The following is a 25,419-nucleotide window of genomic DNA, read 5'->3' on the forward strand; positions in this document are numbered from 1 at the left end:
GATCTAAATAGACATTTCTCCAAAGAAGATATACAGATTGCCAACAAACAAATGATAGGATGCTCAACATCATTAATCATTAGAGAAATGCAACTCAAAACTACAATGAGATATCATCTCACACCAGTCAGAATGGCCATCATCAAAAAATCTACAAACAATAAATGCTGGAGAGGGTGTGGAGAAAAGGGCACTCTCTTGCACTGTTGGTGGGAATGTAAATGGATACAGCCACTATGGAGAACGGTATGGAGGTTCCTTAAAAAACTAAAAATAGAACTACCATAAGACACAGCAATCCCACTACTGGGTATATGCCCTGAGAAAACCATAATTCAAAAAGAGTCATGTACCACAATGTTCATTGCAGCTCTATTTACAATAGCCAGGACATGGAAGCAACCTAAGTGTCCATCAACAGATGAATGGATAAGGAAGATGTGGAACATATATACAATGGAATATTACTCAGCCATAAAAAGAAGCGAAATTGAATTATTTGTAGTGAGGTGGATGGATCTAGAGTCTGTCATACAGAGTGAAGTAAGTCAGAAGGAGAAAAATACTGTATGCTAATACATATATATGAAATCTAAAAAAAAAAAGAAAAAAATGGTCATGAAGAGCCTAGGGGCAAGACAGGAATAAAGGCGCAGACCTACTAAAGAATGGACTTGAGGACATGGGGAGGAGGAAGGGTAAGCTGGGATAAAGTGAGAGAGTGGACATATATGGACATATATACACTGCCAAATGTAAAATAGATAGCTAGTGGGAAGCAGCTGCATAGCACAGGGAGATCATCTTGGTGCTTTGTGGCCACCTAGAGGGGTGGGATAGGGAGGGTGGGAGGGAGGGAGACGCAAGAGGGAAGAGATTTGGGGATATATGTGTATGTATAGCTGATTCACTTTGTTATAAAGCAGAAACTAACCCACCATTTTCAAGCAATTATACTCCAATAAAGATGTTAAAAAAAAAAAAGTGTAAGCTTCATTGTATGTAAATTATACCTGAGTAATATCGGATTTGTTTTTTCAGATGTTGAATATATACTTCTTAGCGCTATGATTTCTATTTAAATTAAAATAATTATGTAACCCTTAAAGTAATCTATTTTTATTATAGAAAAACTACATATACCAAACCTCAAAATTTAAAAACCTGCACTTGGAGTTTGTTCTGTCAATCTGTGTACTACATTTTTTATACAAATTTTATATCAACCTCTTAAAATATGGTATTCTGAGTTTTGTTTTTTAATTTCATGTTTGTGAATTACTCAATTAAAAATTTATTTTTAAGAGTGATGGTGAAATCATTTTATTTTTATTCTATAGGTTTTCATAATTAATAAATGACCTTATATTAATTTTTCTTGATGGATTTAATAGTTTGATATCTCATAAGGCATTAGTATATATCTAAATTGATTTATAGCTGTTAGACCTGGGATATATCATTCATCATTCATATTTTTATATAAGGATAAGGCGACTTTTCCCCCAAGAGAATTGAATTTGTGTAGGATGTGTTCATTATCCAGTCTGAGGTTTGTTGAGAAAGATTGTCACATTTGCATGGAATGAGATTAATCTATACATTAGTCTAATTTTTTAATAATATACCTTAGCAGAAAATGCTTTCTTTAGTTTTAATTTTTAAAATTTTTGTATTTTTGTTTTGGCCACCCAACATGTAGGATATTATTTCCCAGACCAGGGCTCCAACTGGCACCCCCTGCAGTGGAAGTGCTGAGTCTTAACCAGTGGACCACCAGGTAAGTCCCTAGTTAATATTCAGCTTAGAAAATTATGACCTTTCACTGAAACTTAAAAAAAAACTTTGTGCTCTTATTGTTCTGGTTCCTCCTTTACATTCTTTCTTTACTCTTTGTTCCAGATTTGCCATCTTCCATGGAGTCATTTTTCCCAGGGTGTTTCACATTGCAGACTCACGAAATATAACTAGATTCTCCTCTCTCACTTATTTAACTTGCCAGATACACAGTCTATTCTCTAGTACCTCAACTAATAATATTTTCATTTTATCGTTTTCATCTTCTAGAACTACATATCTATAGATACATATATTATTAAATATGTGTTTTCCAAAAGTGCTAGACATCTCAGTACAATTGGGAAAAGACTAAAGAAATTTTTAGTGGCTTTTATTTGTAACTGTAAAGTCCCTAGTTAATATTTACCTTAGAAAATTATGACATTTCACTGAAATTAAAAAAAAATACTTTGTGTTATTGTTCTTGTTCTTTCTGAAATATTGGTGCAATTGTAAAACAATTCCACTTTTATACCTCCCACCCCTGCACACTAGATACATGGGAAACAAGTTATACTGCACAGCTCTTTTTCTACTTCTTTAGAAATACATCCTTCAAATAAGATTATTCAAAAGCCATCTCAGCTTGGAAATGCATACTCCTCCCTCAATGTAAACAGATGAATTAGATGAATGTGACCCAAAGTTAAATCTTCTCTTCCCTAGCTTACCTGCAATAGCCAGGATGACACTGAAAGAAAAACCCAGTATGATTGTTTTCTTATCTTTATACCCAACTAGGTTTACCTAAACCCACCACACTGCCTATGTATATATGTGTATATATAGACACATATAAACACACACACACATTGGAACAAGTCAGCCATAAAAAAGTATAAAATTTTGCCATTTGCAACAACATGGATGGACTTGGGGGGTACTATTCTGAGTGAAATTTGTCGTACAGAGAAAGACAAAGTATGATATCACTTATGTGTGGAATCTAAAAAATATAGCAAACTAGTGAATAGTAACAGAAAGAGATTCACAGGTATAGAGAACAAACAAGTGGTTACCAGCGGGGAGAGGGAAAGGGGGAGGGACAAGATAGGGGTAGGGGATCAAGAGGTACAAAGTATTATGTATAAAATATATTATGTATAAAATATATAAGTTATCTATAAAATATATAAGCTAAGCTATTATGTATAAAATATATAAGCTACAAAATATATAAGCTACAAGGACGTATCGTACAACACAGGGAGTATAGCCAATATTTTCTGATAACTATAGAGTACAGTTAAAAATTGTGAATCACTATGTTGTACACCTGAAACCGCTGTAAATCAATTATACCTCAATCAAAAAATATTTAAAAATCCAACTATGGGAAAAAATTTCATTTCTGTTTCAAAGGTCTGACAACCAAGAGACCCTGGAAGAAAAGACATCTCAGCAGTGTTGAAAACTCCCATCTAGCACGAGTAACACAATTCTTGGGTTCTTAAAACAACTCTTCAATAAAAAGAATCAGACGTTTTTGGAAATATAGATGATTACTGGTGTTGGGCATGGGAGGTATATAGTGAGACTGGATTATCAGTGTTGGGCTAAAAAGAAGAAAAATGCTCAAAAGACCAACGGGGATAGATCAGGAGCAATCAGAACCAGTTTCAAGAGGCACTCACTAGCCAAAATTTGGATCATTTTATCTTCAAAGAATGAGTATAATTGATTGTGATAAATTGAATAAATAAAAATGTAGGAATCCATGCTGATACAAACAACAATTTTTTTTAAAGGCAAAAAGTCTTAAAGCCACCATGGAAGGTTACAATTACATCAAGTCCTTCCTCCAAAAATTGGAAATTAATGGGCAAAAATAAAGATTTCCCAAAACTTTTAAGGTAAAAGTTGAATGTGAACAGAGTCTGTAAATTAACACTCATCTGTACACAGAATGACAATGAATGAATGCAGAAAAATGAGATTTATCATTAAAATCACGATTTTCTTGTCAACAGTGAAATAACCGATTGTAGCCATGTGTCATAAATAGATTCTACAACCATTAGGTGAAGATTTTGGAGAAATAGTATATACACAAATGTTAACATTAACAGCAAAGATAACTTTCCAACTGTAACAATTTAATTTAGGGATGAGAAAAACAGCTGTCACCAGTGATTCAGATTTAGATAAATTAGCTCCAATGGTGACAGCCATGCTTCCTATTCTAAGAAGGCCACTTGATTTGATGCAACATGGAGTAACAAGATATCACCTTAAAATATTTTAGCTCAATTATTTATATCCCTATTTTCATGTGAAAATTTTCATGATTTTTAGAAATTTATAATGTTTCTAGTCAACTGATTTAAACTAACTATGCTGTTTGAAATGTATGAACCTAAAGATCACAGTTCAGACTCTTGTGGTTGAAAGTTTCCAAAACTCTCTATACCAGCAAAATCATGAAAATGTTATTAGACCTGGAGATCATTACCAAAGAGGTCTCTATAGTTCTCAACACTATATGTACTATATGTTGTCTTACCTTGTATATATCTTTATTTTAAAATAACATGCTATGGTGCAAAGGTGATATACAATGAAAATTTTACAAGAGGTAAGTAAAACGGACTTAAACACCACGTTTTACCCCTATTGTCTCTAAATTCAACTATAGTTATTCTAAATATTCTATTGTAGAATATTCTATTGTAGAATATTCTAAATATTCTAATATTCTATTGTAATTGTTGCCAATATTTGTTCTATAAAAATGTATTCAGTGTTCAAGGCATAGTGTGTTTATATGTGTATGTGTGTTTATACTTGATGTTGGATTTTTTAAATCACTTATATGTCATGTGATTGGTTGCATAACTATCATAATGATAGTTATGCAGCCAATTTGATTCTAATTCATCTTTTTTAATATATTATTATTTTATTGATTTTAGTGTAGTATCTTTAAATATATTTAGTTATTTATTATTTTTGGCTGTGTTTGGTCTTTGTTGCTGCGTGCGGGATTTCTCTAGTTGCAGCGAACGGGGGCTGCTCTTCGTCGTGGTGTGTGGGCTTCTCGTGGCGGTGGCTTTTCTTGTTGCGGAGCACGGGCTCTAGGCTTACGGGCTTCAGTAGTTGTGGCACGTGGGCTCAGTAGTTGTGGCTGGTGGGCCCTAGAGTGCAGGCTCACTAGTTGTGGCACACGGGCTTAGTTGCTCCGCGGCATGTGGGATTTTCCTGGACCAGGGCATGAATCCATGTCCCCTGCATTGGCAGGCAGATTCTTAACCACTGTGCCACCAGGGAAGTCCTCTAATTCCTCTTTATGTGAATTATTATGTGTGCTAGATAGGCGTCTTGTAAAAGATCGTGTATTTCATTTTTTTTGGTATATTTATCTATTGACGGATGAGCAAAAGTAAGAAATAACTACTTACATGTAATTACTAATATAGGTATTACATAGTTTGTGTTTTACATGTTTGTAAAGTGATGTTATTTTGAAAATGGAGACAAGTATTTCTTCCCATTTCTTCTGAAACAGAATCTTAGGAAACCTCAGAAGTTATGGAGAAATCTTTAGAAAGTTAGGAAACTGATGGATGAAAGGAGGTACTGAAGTGATTGCATCTAATTTCTTGCCGTGGATGTTTTATCAACAGGACACGTAGCATTTTGGTTTGCCAAGTTTTAATGAGGTGCTTTTAAGAAGTGATTAGTTGGTCTCCAAGATTATAATTACATCATCCCTATAATGTTTAACATGAAGCTGATTTATGAATAGAGATGAGTTAAACAATACTTGATAAAAAGAAACTGAGAACTGGAATAATAATGAAAAATTCTGAATACATGTACATATTTCAGTTTTACAACTGCACTTTAACGACAGTTTTTTTGACAAGTAGGATATTCCAGTTTTCCCTCCCGACAGGTTGTTCGAAATGCAGAGCTAAGTGTCTTTGGACAATATCCGCTTTTACATATAAATTCAACAGTGTCATCTGTTTTAGAATAAAGTTTTTTATCTCTTCTCCATTTTAATTGTATGTTATGTTTTTTCATCATTTCTTCTGAAATTACACATGCATCTGAAGTTAAAAAAAATAAACATAAACTGTTAAGTAGTATACAAATATTTTCCACAGAATTTCAGGCTTTCAAGTAGAATCTCTTGCTCTGGTCCAAAAATTCCTTCTCAAAACCTTTTACAAACCAACTCATTGAAAATCCAGTATGTAGTTTCCATCATTTTAAACAGTTAATGTTGTAAGAATGAGGTACTATTTTTAGTGTAATAATTAAATGTTATAATCAAAGATTCATAATGTCAGTTATCATATGAAGAGCTTTCATTAAGGAATCTTTTGTTGCTATTGTTGCTTGAACAGGAAATTTTCAAAATTTATTTCCACACATATTATTAGTTGGTAGTCAAGCATGCAACAGAATGGTTGGTAGTTAATCCATGAAAATTCTATTATAAACAGCTCAACATCATACTCAGTACACCGATTTTCCCAGGATCCACAAGAAGATTGAAATATTTACCTAAGCACTTTGGTGGTTCTGACCACTCTCCATTCTGACATACTATGTAACTGTTTCCCTGAAGTTCATAGTAGGACTGGCATTGGTACTCAACTCTCGATCCTGGAGGATATACTGGTGCCGGGAATGAGGTAATGTCTCCGTTGTCTATTGGTGGGGGAGGCCCACATTTTCCTTGAGAGTCTAAAAAATATGTTTGATTTATTGAAAGAGAAAAAAAAGAAAAAGAAACCCCACAGTTTAAAATAAAAAGATAAAAATGTAGCCTAATATGTAATAATCAGGCTTTTGATTTCTGATGACAGAAATGATTTATTGAATAAATTTGAAACACTTAAACGAAAAGGCACATTTTTAAGTCCCTACTTTTACTCCACATGAAAGTACACATAATACATTAACAAATATGTCTGCTTTGCAATGTTCTGGTATTAAAACATGTTGTCTTAGTGAATATATGCTGGACAAATGGATAACTAAGATAAAAAAAATATCCTTGTATACAACATACAGCAGTGTCTATTGAATCTCTAGTCATATTTATTGATTTTCATTTTTATTACAAAATGAACATCAGCCCCAACAGCTGCTTTTATAAAAGTCAAAGAATTACAGATTTCAATAGTGGGAGAGGGAATGCTGTCTTCCTTTCCTGGACAAGATGAGGTAGAAATATTTCTGCTTATTGCATCTGCTCTGTATTATTTCTGCTAACTAAAAATCCTGAACATATTATAATAAACCAACTCAGGAGACTGTGAAAGATGTAGAGAAGATATCTGGTTAGAGACGTTGGGATTCAAGGAATTACACTCCAGAGACTTGTTTGGGTTTTCCTTTTCCCTTCTTTGTATCCTGGATGGACCACTGAGACTGCAACCCAGAAATGATAGCAAGTTCAGAAAGAAAATTTTAAAAAAATCAGTCCCAAGAAGAACTTGGTCCCTTTAAGCAAAGTCCCAGGAAAGGATCAGCATAGTAAGACAGAAACAGTTTTTACAATCCTGACTTTCTCTAGAAATACACCATAGAACCTAAGACCAACCCATCCCCGCCTTGATCAGCAGGGGCCAAGTGAGGAGTCCAGACTTCCACCCACATGGTGAGGGAAGAAGACACCTCTCCCCTTTCTCCAGGAGTCAGTGGAGGCCAGGTGGGAACCCTGGACTTGCACCCTGCATGGCAGTAAGGGAGGTCTGATAAATAAAAGATTTCAATAACATCCTTAATCTCAATACATAATACCCAAAATGTCCAGAATACAGTTGATCATCACTCATCATACCAAGGATGAGGAAAACCTCAAAAGAGAAAAAACAATCAAAAGAAGAAACACTGAGATGACATACATATTGAAATTATTGGGCAATGGTTTTTAAAAATCCAGTCAAATTGACAGAACTGGAAAATAGAGTAATATAACTTTTTAAAAAAACACACTGGATGGGCTCAATAATGCATTGCAGATGGCAGAAGGATAAATAAACTTGACTATAGACTAACTTTGAAAATAGACTGAAAAGAAAATGGACAGAGCTTCAGGAACCCATGGGAAAATAGAAAAAGATTGGAGACCCAGAAAATGAAAAGGAAGGGGATGAGATGAAAAAAAAATGTAAAAATAATGGCTGAAAATTTCTGAAATAGGGCATAAGGCACAAATCTACATAATAAAACAGCTAAGTGAATTCCAAGCAGGATAAACCCAAAGAAATCAATGTCAAGATACATCAAAATCAAATTTCTGGAAATTAAAGAAAAAGAAAAAAATCTCAAAAGAGCTAGATAGATATTATGCAATACTTATATGTAAAAGGGATTAAAAAACTGGTAGGATTTTCATCCATGAACATAGAACCAGAAAGAAGTGACATCATTTTTTCAGTGCTGGAAGAAAAGAATTGTCAACCCCAAATTCTATATTGAGTGAAATATATTTTAGGATTAAAGGGAGAAAGAAAAATCTTTCCAGACAAAGGAAAACTGAGAGAACTTGTCTCTAGCAGACCTATACCTAAAGAATTGCTAAAGCAATTCTTCAAATATAAAGGAAACTAGAAAAGGGATTGAGACTTTAGGAAGGAAGAAAAAACAATGGAATTGATTTTTAAAAATAAGGGTAAATATAATAAGAATATCTTTTCCCTAATGATTTTGTTAAATTAGGTGTAAAATTATGTCATTTGAAACATTGCTCAATGTATATAGAGAGAATACTAAAGACACTTATGTTGAAATGTGGGGAGATAAAAAGAATCTAAATGGAAGTAAGGTTTCCACATTTCACCTGAAGTGGTAAAATGTCAATACAAGTAGGGAGTGATAAGCCGCTTATGTGACTCTTAATACTTGGAGCAACCGCTAATAAAAACATGACAAGACATATACTCCAAAGCAATGCAGATGTATAAAAAGTAAGTTATTTATAATGTTCAAAAACCCACAGGGAAGACAAGAAAAGGAAATGGGGATGAGAAACCGAGGAAACACACAGAAAACAAATAATAAAATTGCTGACATTGTCCCTATTTTGTTAATAGATATTTTCAATGTAAATAGCCTTAATATATCAGTGGAAAGACTGAAAGTGGCAGGGTGGACACATAAACAAGATTCATCTGTATGCTGTCTACAAGAAAATCACTCTAAACATGTTCAAGTGGAAGACTGCAAAAAATACATACCAGGAAAAAGTTAACTTGAAAAACTAGAAGTTTTTGGATTCCCTTACTTCCTGAACTCTAAACACTGAAGTGTCCCAGGACCAAGTTCTCAGACTTACTTTTTTTATATGTATACTAATTCCCTGAATGAGTTCAGCTAGTAACATACCTTTAAATATCATCCATATGCTGAACATGCCCAAATTTAAGTCACATTCTGTGATCAGGCCCTGGCTGCCTATATTCCATGTCTCAAAGTGGAATTTCTTGGGCTGTCAAATGTACTTATGGTATCGTTAACACATTTATTCACCAGGAAGTAACTGAATGTCTTAATATTTAAGATAAGAAATGTTCCAAGATTCCAACTGTTCAAATCTGGTCAACTCTTTCAAACAATAAATATGTCAGATTACTTATTCAGTCCACAAAAGAACTGGATTTTAAGCACCTTCATTTTATTTGCATCAAAAAAAATTCCATAAGAACTACTTCATTATACATTTATATCAACATATTTTGTCCCTAATATATTCTCTAAAATTGGGGGGGTGGCGGTGTAAGATACTCTACCTTTGCACTGAGGTGCTTTTGTCCAAGTTCCATTTAAACATATCACATCTACCTCCCCAAAAGGGTCATAAGGCCAGATGCATTCATAAAGTACGCTCTCACCATTTTGATATCTAGACCTCTCATTTTGTATAATAGCATTTTCCACTTTGGGTGGATTCACACAGGAAGCATCTAGATAGAAAGAAAAATAGTATCTCTAATATAATGATCATTATGAACAGCAAGCTACCAAGTGGGATGTCACATATATTCCATATGGTCATTTAAAATCAAGAGTTAATCTGTCATGAAAGACTGCTAATTTTAATAAACTCACATGTAAGTTTGAGGATAAGGAGATAAAGCAATATTTTTTAGTACAAATTAAGCTTCTGTATCTTAAATCTCTCCCCCATCCTTCACTAGAAGGTTGATACACATTTTTTAGGCCAGTGAAAATGAAAGCTTTTCTGGACGTCTCTTTCTGAGTTTAGTAAATTAAGTGTTATAAATTATATAAATTCAAAATGAATTTATGAACCATAAGAAAATCATAATAAAAGATCATTTGACATCAGGATTCGGTTTATAGTCATCCTGTTTATGAACTGTAACATTAGGCCCTTAGAAAAATAAACACATTAGGTACTTCTTTAAAGACTTGATCAAGAGTTAGCATACTTTGAAGAATACCGTAGTTGAAAGAAGATGATTAATTAAAAGATCCAAACAAAGATCTGGAAAACTAACAGAAAAATAAATGTATGTATTTATTAAAATGCTCTTTAATAATATACTTTTGCAAATGCTTCAGTATACAACAATGAGTAATGTGTAATTCATCAGTGAGATTCAGGTGGATATAAAGTACAATACACTGTAGCTATGGTTCCTAAACTGAAATGTGCATAGAATCCCTTGGGAATCTTTAAAACAGTTTCAGGGTTCCATCCCCAGAGTTTTTGATACAACCAGTGTGAGTGAGCCTGTGAATCTGTGCTTGCATGTCTAATAATCTTCCAGAATATGCTAAGACTGCTGTGTCAGGGGCTGTGCTTTGAGAATTATTGGGCTACAAGACTGAGCACTGAGTACACAATTCCATCCCTTTTTATGTTCAGGCATAAACTTTCTTTGACTTGGCCTGAAAATAATCTGTGTCCATTTTATGATGGTAGAGGCACTTTTCTGTATTATGTTACTTAAGATACTTTAATAAATAAAGTTTTAAAATTTACCAAAGTACCTCTGCATGCTGGCCTTCCTATCCATTTGCTCTTAATACACTGTATAGTATTGGCTCCATCCAATTGATAAGATGGTAGACATTTAAAAGCCACCTGTTCTCCTGACCTATACGATTTCTTCTTCTGGTCTATGAGTACAGCATCATTAAAGCTGGGTACGTTAAAACAATCTGTGTCTGAAAATAAAGAAAAAAAGTATTTGTTTAGTACATCTTTAAAAATAATAGTGGCCAATAATTATATTCTAGAAAAATAGATATATACATATCAAACCAATGAATACTGTACAATATTTCTCTTCCAACTTAAAATGTTAGAAGTCTTGACTTAGTTACATTGATTGTGTCTATATTCATCAAAACTATAACATGGGAATGGTGATACTCAAAGAGACAGGGATGCCTTTGATGTTTGAGACCACACTTCTCACATTTAAATTATTTCTCCCCATCACAGGTCACCTACATTATGGATGTGTTTCTTTTTTTTGCTTCTGTCAAAGTCTGTTCCCTTGAATTATGTCAAATATCTTAGAAAATTGTATATTATAAAGAAATAACTGATAAATTAACAGTAAATTGAGTGCTGATAAGACTGATGAGCAGGGGCCAGCTGTGTTATAGGAACAGAGACCAGAAGTCTGAGAATGTGTATCAGAGGATGTCCAAAGTGTACACAAGATGATGTGATAGTGAGATAATTTAGTTCATGAATCAAACTTTTATCATTACTAGGGTTATTAACTCTCTACCAGAATCCAGAACTTTCCAAAGACACCTTGTTTAATTCTAGAATTACAGCTTAGTTTCATACTTGTGCCATTTATGTCCTGAATTAAAGATATTTATCAGCCTCAGAATAAAATAAAATATACTATACTTATGCATTCCGGTGGAAGGGACCATTTTCCTCCTAAACATCTTATAGATGCAGGTCCATCGATCCCAAAACCTTCATCACAGTCGTATGTAACTTCTTCTCCATCTTGGTAACTGCCTTTCTCATTAGATACAACACCATTCTGAATCAAAGGTGGAAGTCCACAAGGAAGTCCTAGGAATAAATGAAAGAACGATTTCATGTTTCACTAACTCTGAAATTTAATTTGATATACTGCTTGCCATATTTCATAGTTTTACTTGAAAACAATAAATGATTTTACAGGAACTTCCATCACATTGCAGAGAAATGCACAAATGCACCCAAAAATCACCATTCTGGTGTGTTTCCAGCTGTCCACTTGAATAAGAACTTGAAACTAAAAATACCAATATATTTATGAATGAGACTATCAGTGCATCTCTAAGCAATTATGATTAATAAAAGAGAACACACTGAGACTTCATCACCTTAAGAAAAGTACTATATATTGTAAGACATTAAAAGAGACATTGTAGGAAGAACGTTAAGTTTTTTTTGAAAAAACTTGGTGGCAACGCATACATTGCAACTTATATGAATAAATAGGAATATAAATAGGTTTAACTATATGAATAGGTAGGTTTACTTTTTTTACACATACAGCGTTAATACAAAAGAAAGTGCCAGATTTAAAAGTGATTCTATACTGAACTGATGAAATTAACAGAAAATGAATATACAAAAATCGATTAAATGTATAAAAATATAAATTATATATTAATACATAAATGACCTATAAATATATAAATAATTAATATATTTAGGAATCTAAAGGATTCTGTTCCATGACTTTGATGATAATTGATTAGTAAAGAATGGTACTGAAAATAGAATTTTGGTTTGCATGCTGTCCTCACCTACACAATGAGGTGGAGAACTCCACTTTCCCATGTGGCATGTTATCACATTTTCTTCAGATATACTGAAACCATCTTCACAGGTATAACTTAACTTGGTGCCATGTGCATAAAGCTTGGGTTCAAATGTTTCTCTCCTTTCTTCTGCAGAGCTAGATGATTTAATCGTTCCATGGTCTATTTGAGGTGGTTGAGAACATGGAAGTTTTTCTACATGAAGAACAGAGATCAAAGGGTAAAGTATAAGTGTAATGTTTAAATTAAAAATACATTAAAATAAGAATAATTTGTGGCTTCCCTGGTGGCGCAGTGGTTGAGAGTCCGCCTGCCGATGCAGGAGACGCGGGTTTGTGCCCCGGTCTGGGAAGATCCCACATGCCGTGGAGCGGCTGGGCCCGTGAGCCATGGCCGCTGAGCCTGCACATCCAGAGCCTGTGCTCCGCAACGGGAGAGGCCACAGCAGTGAGAGGCCCGCGTACAGCAAAAATAATAAATAAATAAAAAATAAAAATAATCTGAACAAGTTAAAGAATTTTAAAGCTGAAAAATATTTGAAACTTGCAAGGTATTTGTCTCCATAAACACTATGCTGCTATCCACTTGTTCAGTATGCCCTTTCATCCTTTTTTTAAATTTATCTTTACTGAAATATATTTGAGGTATAATAGTATGTTAGGGAGAGGAGTCAATATGGTGGACTAGGAGGACGTGGAATTCATGTCTCCGCACAATTAGGGCACCTACCAGGCACCATTGGGGGACCATGGACACCTAAGGGGACAGGAGGAACCCCCAGCAACCAGGTAGGATGTGGGTCATGGGGGGAATGAGGGGGGGGGAGAAGTGGAGGTGGACTGGGACTGGCACCCCTGAGGGGTGGCTCGGGGAGGGGAAGGGATCCCTTGCCCAAAGGGGGAAATTGGGGAACCATTGGGAGGGCAGAGGATCAAAAGAGAGCGTGGCCAGGTTTCTCCTGCCCTCTTGGGCCTCCAGGAGGCTACTGAGATCCCGGGACTGATCCTCTGGCAACCTAGGCCCCCTCCAGCTGCAGAGGTCCTGAGCGAGTGGGAGGGTGGGAAGGGAGAGCAAAAGTAAAGTCTGGACCTCTGGGACTGGCACCCTTGAAGGGCGGCTGGGGGAGAGGAGGAGTTCCTACACCCAGCGAGACCCACCAACAGTCAGGGGTCCAGCAGGAATGGGGGAGACCCTGGGGGAGACGTGGGGGAACACAGAGGAATGGAAGGGAATGCAGCCAGAACTTTCCCTGTCCACTTAGGCACTGAGGAGCCTGTTGGGCTCCTGGGCCTAATCCACTGCCCTTGGAGCCTCCCTCCTGCGGCTCAGAGCCCAAGCCCCACCCCTACACCCCATCAAGGGCCCTACCTCTATAATTGGAGACCCCCTCTGAGACCCACTCTAACCACGCTGGGCCTAAATCCCACCCACACACCCTCAACCAGGGCCTTACCTCCAAACTCTGGAACTCCACACTCCATAGGCAGTCCTTTAGACTTGCTGTCTCTCTGCTTCCACTTGAATGATGCCCCGCCTAGGCCCCACCCCCAAGGCCTTTTCTGGCTGCATGGGTCCTGGGCCTAGGCTCTGCCTCATGCTCAAAAGTCAGCCTCCCTGCCTAGGTTCCACTCCACCTTAAATCCCGCCCCTGCCTAAGTTCCATCTCTGCCTAAACACCTACCCCCCCATAGCCAAGGTTTTTTCTTTTTTTCTTCCTTTCTTTTTTTATCTTTTTTTCTTTTTTCTTCTTTTAGATTGGGGTTCTGTTTTACCTTGTTGTTGATCCATTTATATTTTTATTTTTTCTAATAAATCTTTTACTTTTCTAATTTTATTTTATTCTTTATACTTTGTCATTGTTCTGCTCCTTTTGGCTTGTTCCCTGCCCCCTCCCCCCCCCTTTTCTGTTGTGGTTTTGTTTTACTTTATTGCAGTTGTTTCAATTATATTTTTATTTTTCCTAATATAGTTTTTATCTTTCTAATTTTATTTTGTCTTTTAGTCTTTGTTATTGTACAGCTCCTTTCTTTTATCTTTTATCTTTTTTTTTTTTTTTTTTTGCCTTACCACATGGCTTGCAGAATCTTGGTTCCCAGGCCAGAGGTCGGGCCCAAGCTCCTGTGGTGGGAGCTCCGAGTCCAAAACTCTGGATAACAGAGAACCTCAGACCCCAGGGAATATTAATAGGAATGAAGCCTCCCAGAGGTCCTCATCTTGGCACCAAGACCTGGCTCTATCCAACTACCTGAAAACTCCAGTGCTGGATGCCTCAGGCCAAATAGCCAGTTAGACAGGAATACAGCCCCACCCATCAAAAAAAAAAAAAGAAACGACAAAAAGTTATGTTACAGATGAAGGAGAAGGTAAAAACCTACAAGACCAAATAAATGAAGACGAAAGAGGCAACCTACCTGAAAAAGAGTTCAGAGTAATGATAGTAAAGATGATCCAAAATCTCGGACACAGAATGGAGAAAATATATGAAACATTTAACAAGGATCTAGAAGAACTAAAGAGCAAACAAACAATGATGAACAACACAATAACTGAAATTAAAAATATTCTAGAAGGAAGCAATAGCAGAATAACTGAAGCAGAAGAACAGATAAGGGACCTGGAAAGATAAAATGGTGGAAATAACTACAGCAGAGCAGAATAAAGACAAAAGAATGAAAAGAATTGTGGATAGTCTCAGAGATCTCTGGGGCAACATTAAACACACCAATATTTGAATTATAGGGATCCCAGAAGAAGAAGAGAAAAAGAAAAGGTCCGAGAAAATATTTGAAGAGACTATAGTCAAAAAATTCCCTAACATGGAAAAGGGAATAGTCAATCAAGTCCAGGAAGCACAGAGAATCCCATACAGGATAAACCCAAAGAGAAACACACTGAGACACATATTAATCAAACTGTCAAAAATTAAATACAAAGAAAAAAACATTAAAAGTAGCAAGGGAAAAACAACAAATAACGTACAAGGGAATCCCCATAAGGTTAACAGCTGATCTTTCAGCAGAAACTCTTCAAGCCAGAAGGGAGTGGCAGGACGTATTTAAAATGATGAAAGGGAAAAACCTACAACCAAGATTACCTGTCAGGGATCTCATTCAGATTCAATGGAGAAATAAAAAGCTTTACAGACAAGCAAATGCTAAGAGAATTCAGCAACACCAGCTTTACAACCAGCTTTACAACAAATGCTAAAGGAACTTCTCTAAGCAGGAAACACAAGAGAAGAAAAAGACCCACAGAAACAAACCCAGATCAATTAAGAAAATGGTAATAGGAACATATATATCAATAATCATCTTGAATATAAATGGATTAAATGCTCCAACCAAAAAACACAGAATGGATACAAAAACAAGACCTGCATATATGCTGTCCACAAGAAACCCACTTCAGACCTAGAGACACATACAGAGTGAAAGTGAGGGGATGGAAAAAGATATTCTATGCAAATAGAAATGAAAAGAAAGCTGGAGTAGCCATATTTATATCAGATAAAATAGACTTTAAAATAAAGACTGTTGCAAGAGACATTAAAGGACACTGCCTAATGATCAAGGGATCAATCCAAGAAGAAAACGTAACAATTATAAATATTTATGCACCCAACATAGGAGCACCTCAATACATAAGGCAAATGTTAACAGCCATAAAAGGAGAAATTGACAGTAACACAATAATAGTGGGGGACTTAACACCCCACTTACACCAATGGACAGATCATCCAGACAGAAAATAAATAAGGAAACACAAGCTTTAAATGACACAATAGATCAGGCAGAATTAATTAATATTTTTAGTACATTCCACCTGAAAGCAGAAGAATACACTTTCTTCTCAAGTGCATATGGAACATTCTCCAGAATAGTTCACATCTTGTGTCACAAATCAAGCCTTGGAAAATTTAAGAAAATTGAAATTATATCAAGCATCTTTTACGACCAGAATGCCATGAGATTAGAAATCAATTACAGGATAAAAACAGTAAAAAACACAAATACATGGAGGCTAAACAATGCACTGCTAAATAATCAAGAGATCACTGAAGAAATCAAAGAGGAAATCAAAAAATACCTAGAAACAAATGACAATGAAAACATGAGGATCCAAAACCTATGGGACTCAGCAAAAGCAGTTTTAAGAGGGAAGATCATAACAATTCAAGCTCACCTCAAGAAACAAGAAAAATCTCAAATGAAAAATCTAACCTTACACCTAAAGCAACTAGAAAAAGAACAAAGAAAACCCAAAGATAGTAGAAGGAAAGAAATCATAAAGATCAGAGCAGAAATAATGAAATAGAAACAAAGAAAATAATGGCAAAGATGAATAAAACTAAAAGCTGGTTCTTTGAGAAGATAAACAAAATTGATAAACCGTTAGCCAGACTTATCACGAAAAAAAGGGAGAGGACTCAAATCAATAAAATTAGAAATGAAAAAGGGGAAGTTACAACAGACACTGCAGAAATACAAAGTATCCTAAGAGACTACTACAAGCAACACTATGCCAATAAAATGGACAACCTGGAAGAAGTGGACAAATTCTTGGAAAAGTAAAACCTTCCAAGACTGAACCAGAAAGAATTAGAAAATATAAACACACCAATCACAGGTAATGAAATTGAAACTGTAACTGATAATTTCAACAAACAAAAGTCCAGGACCAGATGGTTTCACAGGCAAATTCCATCAAACATTTGGAGAAGAGTTAACACCTATCCTTCTCAAACTCTTCCAAAAAATTGTAGAGGGAGGAACAATCCCAAACTCGTTCTACAAGGCCACCAGCCCCCTGATACCAAAACCAGACAAAGATATCACACACACAAAAATTATAGACCAATATCACTGATGAACATGGATCAAAAATCCTCAACAAAATACTAGCAAACAGAATCCAACAACACACTAAAAGGATCATACACCATGATCAACTGGGATTTATCCCAGGGATGCAAAGATTCTTCAGTATATGCAAAACAATCAATGTGATACACCATATTAACAAACTAAAGAATAAAAACCATATGATCATCTCAATAGATGCAGACAGAGTTTTGACAAAATACAACACCAATTTATGATAAAAACTGTACAGAGAGTGGACATAGAGGGAGCCTACCTCAACATAGTGAAGGCCATGTAAGAAAACCTATAGCAAACATCACTCTCAATGGTGAAAAACTGAAAGCATTTCCTCTAAGATCAGGAACAAGACAAGGATGTCCACTCTTGCCACTATTATTCAACATAGTATTGGAAGTCCTAGCCACAGCAATCAGAGAAGAAAAAGAAATAAAAGGAATACAAATTGGAAAAGAAGAACTAAAACTGTCACTGTTTGCAGATAACAGGATACTGTACATAGAAAATACTAAAGATGCCACCAGAAAACTACTAGAACTAATCAATGAATTAGGTAAGATTTCAGGATACAAAATTAATGCACAGAAATCTCTGACCTTCCTATACACTATCAATGAAAGATCAGAAAGTGAAATTAAGGAAACAATCCCATTTACCATTGCAACAAAAAGAATAATATATCTAGGAATAAACCTACCTAAGGAGGCAAAAGACCTGTACTCAGAAAACTATAAAACACTGATGAAAGAAATCAAAGATAACATAAACAGATGGAGAGATATACCATGCTCCTGGATTGGAAGAATCAATATTGTGAAAACGACTATATTACTCAAAGCAATCTGCAGGTTCCGTGCAATCCCTATCAAGTTACCAATGGCATTTAGGAAAGAGAAACGGAGCTGGAGGAATCAGGCTCCCTGACTTCAGACTATACTACAAAGCTACAATAATCAAGATGGTATGGTAGTGGCACAAAAACATAAATATAGATCAATGGAACAGGACAGAAAGTCCAGAGATAAACCCACGCACATATGGTCACCTTATCTTTGACAAAGGAGACAAGAATAAACAATGGAGAAAAGACGGCCTCTTCAATAAGTGGTGCAGGGGAAAATGGACAGCTGCATGTAAAAGAATTAAATTAGAACACATCCTAACACCATACACAAAAATAAACTCAAAATGTTTTAAGGACCTAAATGTAAAGCCAGACACTATAAAACTCTTAGAAGAAGACATAGGCAGAGCACTCTGTGACATAAATCACAGCAAGGTCCTTTTTGAGCCACCTCCTAGAATAAGGGAAATAAAAGCAAAAATAAACAAATGGGACCTAATGAAACTTAGAAACTTTTGCATAGCAAAGGAAACCATAAACAAGACAAGAAGACAACCCTCAGAATGGGAGAAGATATTTGCAAGTGAAGCAACTGACAAGGGATTGATCTCCAAAATATACAAGCAGCTCATGCAGCTCAGTATCACAAAAACAAACCACCCAGTCCAAAAATGGGCAGAAGACCTAAATAGACATTTCTCTATAGAAGACATGCAGATGGCCAACAAATACATGAAAAGATACTCAATATTACTAATTGTTGGAGAGATGCAAATCAAAACCATGGTGAGGTGTCACCTCACACCGGTCAGAATGACCGTCATCAAAAACTCTAGAAACATAAGGGGCTTCCCTGGTGGCACAGTGGCTAGGAATCTGCCTGCCAATACAGGGGACACGGGTTCAATCCCTGGTCCCGGAGGATCCCACATGCCACAGAGCAACTAAGTCTGTGTGCCACAACTACTGAGCCTGCGCTCTAGAGCCCACGAGACACACTACTGAAGTCCGCATGCCTAGAGCTCATGTTCCACAACAAGAGAAGCCACTGCAATGAGAAGCCTGAACACTGCAATGAAGAGTAGCCCCCACTCGCCGCAACTAGTGAAAGCCTGCACACAGCAACGAAGACCCAATGCAGCCAAAAATAAATAAATAAATTTAAAACAAAACAAAAAAACAATAAATGCTGGAGAGTGTGTGGAGAAAAGGGAACACTTCTGCACTCTTGGTGGGAATGTAAATTGATACAGCCACTATAAAAGAGTATGGAGGTTCCTTAGAAAACTAAAAATAGAACTACCATATGACCCACTACTGGGCATATACCCTGAGAAAACCATAATTCAAAGAGATACGTTTACCACAATGTTCATTGCAGCACTATTTACAAAAGCCAGGACACGGAACAAACCTAAATATCCATCAGCAGATGAATGGAGAAAGATGTGACACATATATACAATGGAATATTACTCAGCCATAAAAAGAACGAAATTGAATTATTTGTAGTGAGGTGGATGGCCCTAGAATCTGTCATACAGAGTGAAGTAAGTCAGAAGGAGAAAAACAAATACCGTATGTTAATGTATATATATGGAATTTAAAGAAGCAGTACTGATGAACCTAGTGGCAGGGCAGGAACAAGGATGCACAAGTAGAGAATGGACTTGAGAGCATGGGGGTGGGGGGAGGTTGAGATGAAGTGAGAGAGTGGCACGGACATATATACACTACCAAATGTAAAATAGATAGCTAGTGGGAAGCAGCTGCATAGCACAGGGGGATCAGCTTGGTGTTTTGTGACAACCTAGAGGGGTGGGATAGGGAAGATGGGAGGAAGGCTTGGGAGGTAGGGGATATGGGGATGCGTGTATACATGTGGCTGATTCACTTTGTTGTATGGCAGAAACTAGCACAACATTATAAAGCATTTATACTCCAATAAAGGTGTGAAAAAAATATTGTGTTAGTTTCAGGTCTACTACATAATGATTTGACTTTTACATATATTATGAAATGACCAGCAGGATGTCTAATAGCAATCTGTCCCTATACAAAGTTATTATAATATCATTGACCATATTCCTTATGCTGAATACACATCCCCCTGGCTTCTTTAGAGTCTACGTATATGTGAGATCATGTGGCATTTGTCTTTTTCTATCTAACTTATTTTACTTAACCATAATACACCCTAGATCCATCCATGTTTTTGCAAATGGAAATGTGTAATTTTTATGGCTCAGTAATAGTTCATTTTGTGTGTATATATAAAACATCTTCTTAATCCACTCCTCTATCAATGGACACTTAGGTTGATTCCAAACCTTGGCTATTGTAAGTGATGCTGCAATGAACATTGGAGTGCATATATCTTTTCAAATGTTTCTGGTTCCTTTGAATAAATACCCAGAAGTGGAATTGCCAGATCATATGGCAGTTCTATTTTTAGTTTTTAAGGAAACTCCATACTCTTTTCCATAGTGGCTGCACCAATCTACAATTGCACCAACAGTGCACAAAGATTTCCTTTTCTCCACATCCTCGCCAACACTGGATGTTGTCTTTTTGATGACAGCCATTAAGACAGGTGTGAAGGGACATTTCACTGTGGTTGTGACATGCATTTGCCTGCCTTTTAATGATGTTGAGCTTCTCTTCGTGTATCTTTTGGCCATCTGTATGTCTTCTTTGGAAAAAATGTCTATTCAGGTCCTCTGCCTATTTTCTAGTTATTTGTTTTTCTGATGTTGGTTGCATTAATTCTTTGTATAGTTTGAATATTAACCCCTTAATGGATATATCCTTTGCAAATATCTTCTCACATTCAGTAGGCTACCTTTTTCATTTTATTGATCGTTTTCTTTGCTGTGGAAAAGCTTTCTCATTTTATGTAGTCCTGTTTGCTTATTTTTGCTTTTGTTTCCCTTGCCTGAGGAGACATATCCAAAAAACCCCCCAAAACCCAAAATATTGCTAAAACTGATGTCAAAGAGCATACTGCCTTTGTTTTCTTCTAGAAGTTTTATGGATTCAAGAGTTACAATTAAGTCTTTAATTCACTTTCATTTTATTTTTGTATATTGTGTGAGAAAGTAGTCCAGCTTGCTTCTTTTGCATGTAACTTTCCTGTTTCCCCAACACCATTTACAGAGGCAATCATTTCCCCGTGATGTTCTTGCCTCCTTTGTCATAGATTAATTGACCATATAAATGTGGGTATACTACTGGGCTCTCTAATCTGTTCCCTAGATCTATGTGTCTGTTTTTGTGCCAGTGCCATTCTATTTTGATTACTCTAGCTTTGTAGTATAGTCTGAAGTCAGGGAGCCTGATTCCTCCAGCTCCACTTTTCTTTCTCAAGATTGCTTTGGCTATTTGTGGTCTTTTGTGTTTCCTTACAAATAAAAAAAAAAATTGTTCTAATTCTGTGAAAAATGCCATTGGTAATTTAATAAGGATTGCATTGAATTTGTAGATTGCTTTCAGTAGCATGGTCATTTTAACAATATAAATTCTTCCAATTTGCGAACATGATATCTTTCCATTTGTTTTGTCATCTTCAATTTATTTCATCAATTTCTTATAGTTTTCAGAGTACAAGTCTTTTACCTCCTTGGTTAGATTTATTCCTAGCTATTTTATTCTTTTTGATGCAATTGTAAATGGGATTACTTTCTTGATTTCTCCCTCTAAAACTTTGTTGTTCGGGCATAGAAATGCAACATATTTCTATATATTAATTTTATATCCTGCAACCTTAATGAATTCATTTATTAGTTCTAATAGTTTTTGGTGGTGTTTTTCTATGTATAGTATCATGTTATCTACAGATAGTGATAGCTTTACTTCTCCCTTTCCAATTTGAATTTCTTTTATTTCTTTTCTTGTTTGATTGCTGTGTGTAGGACTTCCAATACTACGTTGAGTAAAAGTGGAGAGAGTGGGCATCCTTGTCTCGTTCCTGGTTTAGAGGAAATGATTTCAGCTTTTCACCGTTGAGTATGACATTGGCTGGACGTTTGTCATATATGGCCTTTATTATGTTTAGGTATGTTTCCCCTCTACCCACTTCACTGAGAGATTTAACATAAATAGATATTAAGTTTTGTCAAGAGCTTTTTCTGCATCTATTGAGATAATCATATCATTTTTATTCTTCAATTTGTTGATGTATATCACATTGATTTGCAGATATTGAAACATACTTGAATCCCTCTGAAAAGTCCCACTTGATCATGGTGTATGATCCTTTTAACGTATTGTTGAATTTGGTTTGCTAATATTTGATTGAAGATTTTTACACCTAAGTTCATCAGTGATATTGGCCTGTAATTTTCTTTTTTTGCACCATCTTTGTTTTTGGCCTCAGGGTGATGCTGAACTTGCAGAATAAGTTCAGAAGTGTTCTTCCTCTTCAATTTTTTTGGAATATTTTGAGAAGAATAGGTGTTAACTCTTTTGTAAATGGTAGAATTCACCTGTGAATCTGTATGGTCCTGGATTTTTGTTTCTTGGGTTTTAAAATTACTGATTCAATTTTAATATTGGTAATCAGTCTGTTCATATTTTCTATATTTCTCCTGATTTATATTTGAGAAATTGTGCATTACATGGAATTTATCAATTTCTTCTTGGTTGTGCATTTTATTGGTGTGTAATTGTTCATAGTAATCTCTTATGGTTCTTTATATTTCTGTGGTATCAGTTGTAGCTTCTCCTCTTTCATTCCTGACTTTATTGAGTCAGACCCTCATCTCTTTTTCTTGATGAGTCTTTCTAAAGGTTTATCAATTGTATTTATCTTTTCAAATGACCAGCTCTTAGTCTCATTGATATTTTCTATTGTTTTTTTTAAGTCTCTATTCCATTCATTTCTCCTCTGTATTTATTATTTCTTTCCTTCTACTAATTTTGGGTTTGTTTACTCTTCATTTTCTAGTTTCTTTAGGTCTAAGGTTAGACTATTTACTTGGGATTTTTCTTCTTTCATGAGGTAGGCCTGTGTCACTATAAACTTCCCTCTTAGAATTGCTTTTGCTGAGTCCCATAGATGTTGGACCATTGTTTTTCCATTTTCATTTGTCTTCAAGTATTTTTCTTAATATCCTCTTTGATTTCTTCAGTGACCCCTTGGTTGTTTTGTAGCATATTGTTTAACCTCTAACTGTTTGCACTTTTGGCAGTTTTGGTTTTTTTTTCCTGTAGTTGAAGTCTAGTCTCATACATTTGTGGTCAGAAAAGATGCTGGCTATGATTTCAATGTTCTCAACTTTCTTTTGTGGCCAAGATGTAATCTATCCTGGAGAATGTTCTATGTGCACTTGAAAAGAATGTGTATCTGATGATTTTGGATGGAATGTTCTATATATGTTTAGTAAGTCCATCTGACTTATAGTTTAAGTCCAATGTTTCTTCACTGGATTTAAACTTGATTTTCTGTCTGGATGACCTGTCCTTTAATGTAAGTGGGAAGTTAAAGTCCTCTACTATTGTTTTGTTACTGTCTATTTCTCTGTATGTGTTTGTTAGTATTTTCTTTATGTACTTAGGTGCTTCTAGTTTGGGTGCATATATATTTAAAATTGTTGCATAATCTTGTTGGATTGGTCCCTTTCTCACTATATAATGTCTTCTTTGTCTCTTGTTTCAGTCTCTGTTTTAAAGTCTATTTTGTCTGATATAAATTTTGCTACCCCAGATTTGTGTTTATTTCTATTTTCATGAAATGCTTTTTTCCATTCCCTCACTTTCAGTCTGAGTGTTTCTTTAGATCTGAAGTGAGTGATTATAGGCAGCATATATATGCGTCTTTTTGGTTTTTTTTTTTAAATCAATTCAGCCACTCTATGTCTTTTGATTGGAGCATTTTGGTTCATTTATATTTAAAGTAATTATAGATAGGTAAGTACCTTTTGCCATTTCGTTAATTGTTTTTTGGTTGTGTTTGTAATTCTTTTTTGTTCCTTTTGTTCTCTCTTCCTTTGTGATTTAATGACTATCTTTAGTGTTATGTTTGGATTACTTTCTTTTGTGTGTGTGGATCTATTATAGATTTTTTTGTTTTGTTGTTACTATTAGATTCATATATAACAACATATATTCATATGTGGTTATAAGTTGATAGTCTCTTAAGTTCAAACACATTCTAACAACCCTGCATTTCTATTCCCCACCACATATTTTACATCCTTTTGTTTTGTGTTTCTATATTAACTACTTATTGTGGATACAGAGGATTTTACTATTTTTGTCTTTTAACCTTCCTACTAGCACCTACTACCTTTACTGTATGTTTGCTTTTACCATTAAGATTTTTTTCTTTTGTAATTTTCTTATTTCTAGTTGTGGTCTTTACTTTTCCTCTTAGGAAGTCCCTTTAGCATTTCTTGTAAAGTCATTTTATTGCTGCTGAACTCTTTTATCATCTGCTTATCTGTAAAGCTGTTGATCCATCCTTTGATAGCCTTGCTGGATACAGTCGCCTTGGTTGTAAGTTTTTTCCTTTCATCACTTTGTATATGTTGTGCCACTCCCTTGTGGCATGCAAAGTTTTTGCAGAAAAATCTGTTAATAGTCTTAGAGGAGTCCTCTTGTATGTACCTAATGGCTTTTTCCTTACTACTTTTAAGATTCTCTTTTTATTTTTAATTTTTGCCATTTAAATGATAATGTGTCTTGGTGTGGTCCTCTTTGGGTAAATGTTGTTTGGGACTTTCTGATTTCCAGACCTGGAAGTCTGTATATTTCTTGTTAGAATGTTTCAGCTATTATTTCTTCAAATACGTTCTCTGTTTCTCTCTGTCTCTCTTTATTTGGGATCCCTATAATGAGAATGTTACTATACTTGATGTTGTTGCGGATGTCCCTTAGGCTATCCTCATTTTTTTAAAATTCTTTTTTTCTCTTTCCTATGCTGTTGGGTGGTTTCCACTACCCTGTCTTGCAGATCACTGATCCATTCTTCTGAATCCTCTAATCTGCTGTTGACTTCCTCTGGTGTAATTTTTCATTTCAGCTGCTGTATTCTTCAGTTCTGTTTAGTTCTTCCTTATATTTTCTACCTTTTTCTTAAAATTCTCA

The 25,419-nt window shown here is 35.4% G+C and overlaps 1 protein-coding gene across 3 annotated transcripts in view; it reads right to left on the bottom strand.

Annotated features, from left to right (window-relative positions):
- The window catches only part of LOC114898206 (complement factor H-like), a 118,362-nt gene that overhangs the window by 20,751 nt on the left and 72,192 nt on the right, over positions 1-25,419 (bottom strand). For 2 of the 3 annotated variants that reach the window (XM_029227345.1, XM_029227344.1), the window contains 6 exons: positions 12,595-12,804; positions 11,696-11,869; positions 10,816-10,992; positions 9,588-9,761; positions 6,352-6,534; positions 5,474-5,891 (listed from right to left, as the gene is read on the bottom strand). In XM_029227345.1, the coding sequence (XP_029083178.1) occupies positions 5,683-5,891; positions 6,352-6,534; positions 9,588-9,761; positions 10,816-10,992; positions 11,696-11,869; positions 12,595-12,804 (1,127 nt within the window). In that variant the 3' untranslated portion in view covers positions 5,474-5,682. Of the gene's footprint in view, positions 1-5,473; positions 5,892-6,351; positions 6,535-9,587; positions 9,762-10,815; positions 10,993-11,695; positions 11,870-12,594; positions 12,805-25,419 lie in introns of those variants that run through there. The other variant, XM_029227346.1, reaches the window with a different exon arrangement.

This window comes from Monodon monoceros, unplaced genomic scaffold (assembly GCF_005190385.1).
Source record: "Monodon monoceros isolate NGI ecotype Baffin Bay Population unplaced genomic scaffold, NGI_Narwhal_1 Super_Scaffold_18, whole genome shotgun sequence".
Taxonomy (NCBI): Eukaryota; Metazoa; Chordata; class Mammalia; order Artiodactyla; family Monodontidae; genus Monodon; species Monodon monoceros.